Raw genomic sequence first — 4,861 nt, forward strand, 5'->3', positions numbered from 1 at the left:
AATCAATAAAATATATTTAAAAAAAAAAAAAGAGTGAGGGGACCAGTTCCTCAAGGGGTGAGCTCCGACGGAGCGGGGGTGTGAGAAGAGGCGTAGTGGAGATGGAGGCTCATGTGGAGAGCCCTGAGTTGTGGACAACAGATCTCTGGAAGTCTGGACGCACGGCCTGCATTTAGCAACCGAGGTTAAAATAGACCCAGGCGGCCGATAGTCTGGTGGCAAAGCCATTGGAGAAAGCCACAGGCTCTGGAGTCAGAGGGATCTGACTTAAAATCTTGGGTGCCTCCCAGGACTTCAGGTTCTAACCTGCAAATGGGACCGCCAGTCCCGGGTCCCAGGCCAGCAGTGTGCACAGGGTGTGCTTGGGGTGCGGCCTGCGTCACCTTCCCTGTGAGAAACAGGGTGTCATTGGATGGATGACCGGTCCCTGGGAGGCGGCGAGGGGGGCAGAGGCATGGAGCCATGACCTGAGCATGTGCCAGGCGCCCTTGAGGCTCCCCCGCTGAGGCCCCCAGCCCCTTGCTCCAGCCACTGGGGGACAGCACTTTACAGCTGGCAAAGCATTTTCATGCCCTTGATTTCAGAGGCCCCCATTTTTGTAGAAGTGGAAAGTGAGGGGTGGAGTGAGGGGCCAGGGTCACTCTCAGATGCTGCTCTCCCTCCGTCCCCTCCTCCACGCCAGCCACCCTCTCCCACCCTAGTCCAGGCCACTGGGCCTTGGCCCTGATGGTTCATGCAGCCTGGAGCACTGTCCCACCTGCCCTCCCCGGGCCTGCTTCTGTCCATCCTCCAGCTCAAAGGTCCCCTGCTCACCGAGCCTCTCCCTTGCCTATCTGGAGTCCGATCACCTGGGTTCAGGTCCCAGCTTGCTCCTCTCTAGCTGTGCTACCTGGAGCATGATGCACACCCTCTCTGTGCCTCACGCTTCATCCGGAAAGTGGGATAGTAGCTCACAGATGATAGGTGGAATGAGTTAATAGTGCAGAGTGCTTACAACTGTGCCAAGCTCACACTAAGCACCTAATAATTGTAGGCTCTTGGTCACTCCTCTTATCATGGCTCCATCGCTGTCTCTCTTGCCCACTACTTAGGGAGTTTCATGAATGGAACTGTGCGCATCTTGGTCACTGTGGTGTCCTCAGGGCCCAGCATAGGGCCTGGTACATAGCAGGCACTCAATTAAGGAAGCAGCAAGTATGAGATGAGCCTCTCTCCACCCCTAGTCCTGAACCAAAGCATTGAGATTAAGACCTGCCCAGTACCTTACCTGGATGCGACTGCGTTGCTTGCAGGGGGCCACTGGGACTCCAGGATCCTCTTCTTGAATTTCTCCAGGCTGGCTGGGTCTGCGAGAGAGGGTGTTAGGCCCAACCTATTGCCTTAGTAGCCCCTTCCCCTGGGGATAGATGGGAGCTCCCCTTTTTGGCTCTGCCCTCACTCACCGATAGGCTGGGGGTTGGGGGCACGGCCAACAGGTCTTGGCATAGACATCGGAGGCAGCGACTGTGAGAAGAAGGATAGAGGGAGATTGGCGGAAGCCAGGACCCCTGAACAAGAGTGCCAAGGAGATTCTTGCTCCTCCGTGCCCTTGGCTCTGAGGTCCTTCCAGGGTGGACCCCATGGAGAGGTACTCATGGAGGACACATGTGCCAATGGATGTAGCATCATCACGTATGTCCACCTGCCCTCAAATGACTGGGGATTCCAGGGACTGGGTTTGCTTAGAGCTCCCAGAGACCCTACTCTACAGGGCTGGCCTGCCTCAGTCTCCATTATAGCCTCCATGCCAACCTAACCCCGATCCATGACCCTGAGTCCATCACCCAACCCAGCCCCTTCCAGACTGAAATCGACCCACTCTGTAAACCACTGGGCCCCAATTCTCAATGCCATGCCTTGAACAACCTTGAACCAATCCTCCCAAACCTGAAATCCAAAACCAGTTCTGATCTTAATTACCTAAAATCCAATCCCAACATGAAACGGAGCCTTCCTTAGAATCAAACCCCATCCTAAACCCAGTCCCAATGACAAACCTGATCTGAAGTAACTTTAGATCTAACCCATCACCTAGACCCAGCCACGATGAAAAATCCAGCCCCCAACCCCATTCCCCTAGCCCCAGCCCTGGGATCCACAATGGCCACCTACAAACACCTTTCCAAGGTAACGCTCAACCCCAACTCAACCTTAGACCCCCAGTCTCTACCTGAAACAGAGCCCCACCCCAGCCCCACCCCAAGATCAGCATCCACACAACCTCTCCTCTAGATCCAGGTTTGAGCCCCACCCAACCCCAATGTATCCCCATCCTAACCCAGGGTCACCTAATCTTTCACCTCAAATATATTCCAATGCCAGCCCAATGCATCTCCCTACCAGCCATCCAAGACCCAACATAACTTCAACTCCAAACTCATGGTCAATACCCCTCCTCATGCCCATGAAATCCTACATCCACTCTTGGCTCCAAACTTCTGATTATCTCCAGACCCACAAGCCACCTACACCCACCTGAGTCTCAACTCCAGCTTCAGGACCTCAACCCAGTCCCGAAGCCACTGACATCCTAGATTCACTCCTCATCCAACCTTAGACCCAACAGCTGCCCTGCATGCAACCCCTGACCCAACTTTTAACCTTTTCTCATAACCTAAACTCCAAACTCAATCCCAATTCTAAGACTAATGAGATGGAACCCAAACCTTAGTCCAAACCAACTCTAGACATGGCAGTCACCAAGAACTCACCGTGACCCAACTCTAAACACAAATTATACATCATGTCAAACCTTCCGCTAGGCCTGCCTTAACCCTCACTATAACCCTAATGTCACTCACAACCTTAACCCATTGCCCCCTGATCCTTCAGCTCAACAATTCCCAACCCTGACACCAACCCTCAATTAATTCCTATTCTTCACCCTAAACTAATTTTGAGGCCCATCCAGCTGCCTAAACTCAACCCCAATCCTTAACCCTTTCTCAGTAATTCTCAATTTCAAACTCTACCCCAATCCTAATGCCAACAAAATCCCATATGAATAAATACATAACCATAATCCTTAAACCAACCCTAGACTCAACAGCCACCTTTGTGTGACCCTACCCTAAATTATAAGTCCACCTTCAATGCTTCAACTCAGCCTGATCATAAAGCAACTGATATCCTAGATTCACCCCTCAATGAACCCTGGACCCTACAGCCACCCTACCTCCAACTCCAGTCTTAACCCTACACTCTTCCTTGGTGTTGATCCCATCTGAGACTTGGTCCCTATCCTAATGTCAATGAAACTCTCAAGTGAGCCCTAACTAACCCAAACTCCAACAGACTTCAAAACCAAGCTTCACATCACCACCAACGCTGCCTGAACCCAGGGCCACCAGCCCACCTTGGCCTTGATGCAGGTGTCCAGCGTGGAGTTGCTGACCGCCAGCTGTATCTTGAGCTGCTCGGCCTCCCGCTTCTTCTCCTCCAGCTCCTTGGCCTGGTTGTCTCGCTCCTTCCGCAGCGCTGCCTTCTCCTCCAGCGCTAGCTGGGTCTGCCTGGCACACTCGGCCTGCAGCTTGGCCTCCCGGGCCTGGGCTTCCTTCGCCACCTTCTCCTTGGCCTCCTGACTGGCCCGCAGGGCCTGCTCAGCCTCCAGCTTCTGGCGCTGGAGGTCTGCATTCTCTTGGGCCACACGCTGGATGCCAGACCGCAGGCTCTGGGCCAGCTCCTCCACCTTGGTGCTCATGAGGTTGGGCAAGTGGTCGCAGATTCTCCGTACGGAGACCAGTTCGGAGCCGATGGTATGGTATGGGCTGTAGCCTAGTGCGTCGAGGGTGCGCGGGATGATGGAGTCCCTCCAGAGGTTGCGCAGGTCCACCGCCAACTTGTCCTTGTCCAGCGGGAGGCAGAAGGACTGCACCTGCTGCAGATGACTCTGGGCCAGCTGTAGCTCCTGCCGCTGCTGCTCCCGGGCCTTGCCGCATTCAGCCAGTTGCTCCTCCACCACCCTCTTGCTCAGCCCCAGACCCTCCTTGTCCCTGGCGCACACAGCCTTCTCCTTGGTCAACTCCACCTCTAGCGTCTTGGTCTTCTCGGTCAGCATGAGGCGCAAGGCTGCAGGCACAGGGTGACAGGGCGCAGGAAGGCTGGGGGGCTGCCAAGGACCTGGATGGGGAAGCCCCCACCCTGGCTCCCCACTGCCCGGAGCACTCACCGTTGCAGCTCTTGTTAGTCTCCTTGAGCTGTTCTTGGCATTGGTTCTCGCTCAGGATAATGGCAGCCATGAAATGCTCGTTGTTTATGTAGGTCGTCTGCCCGGATAGGACACAGGCCAGACCTCAGAGAGGCATCCCCTGACCCCAGGACTGCCCAGACCCTCAGGGCTGAGGCCCCAGATCCAGCACTCAGATGGCCTACTTCAGTGGTCGGCAAACTGCAGCTCGCGAGCCACATGCAGCTCTTTGGCCCCTTGAGTGTGGCTCTTCCACAAAATACCACGAAAAAAAGCACGTGCAGTGCGATTGAAACTTCGTGGCCCATGTGCAGAAGTCGGTATTATGTGGAAGAGCCACACTCAAGGGGCCAAAGAGCCGTATGTGGCTCGCGAGCACAGTTTGCCGACCACTGGCCTAGTTCATGAGGGCATGGCTCCTTTACAGGGAAAGCTGGTCTGATCTTCGAAAGTTGTTATGATTACCCTGGCCAGTGTCTCAGTGGTTAGATTGTCAGCCTGGGAACCGAAGGGTTACAGGTTTGATCCCCAGCCCTGTTCAGGGCCAGAGCGGCAGGAAACAAATTGGTGTCTCTCTCTCTCTCTCTCTCTCTCTCCCTCTCCCTTCCTCTCTGAAATCTATACAATTATATATAT

The 4,861-nt window shown here is 54.6% G+C and overlaps 1 protein-coding gene across 1 annotated transcript in view; it reads right to left on the reverse strand.

Annotated features, from left to right (window-relative positions):
• Nucleotides 1–279: 279 nt before the first annotated feature.
• PLVAP (plasmalemma vesicle associated protein) overlaps nt 280–4,861 on the reverse strand; it is a 9,004-nt gene continuing 4,422 nt past the window's right edge. Inside the window, exons 2-6 of the mRNA XM_005856702.2 lie at nt 4,208–4,304; nt 3,395–4,107; nt 1,443–1,503; nt 1,268–1,346; nt 280–388 (exon numbers count right to left, since the gene is read on the reverse strand). Coding sequence (XP_005856764.1) covers nt 295–388; nt 1,268–1,346; nt 1,443–1,503; nt 3,395–4,107; nt 4,208–4,304 — 1,044 coding nt within the window. The 3' untranslated portion in view covers nt 280–294. The remainder of the gene's footprint in view (nt 389–1,267; nt 1,347–1,442; nt 1,504–3,394; nt 4,108–4,207; nt 4,305–4,861) is intronic.

This window comes from Myotis brandtii, unplaced genomic scaffold (genome assembly GCF_000412655.1).
Source record: "Myotis brandtii unplaced genomic scaffold, ASM41265v1 scaffold1040, whole genome shotgun sequence".
NCBI classification, from domain to species: Eukaryota; Metazoa; Chordata; class Mammalia; order Chiroptera; family Vespertilionidae; genus Myotis; species Myotis brandtii.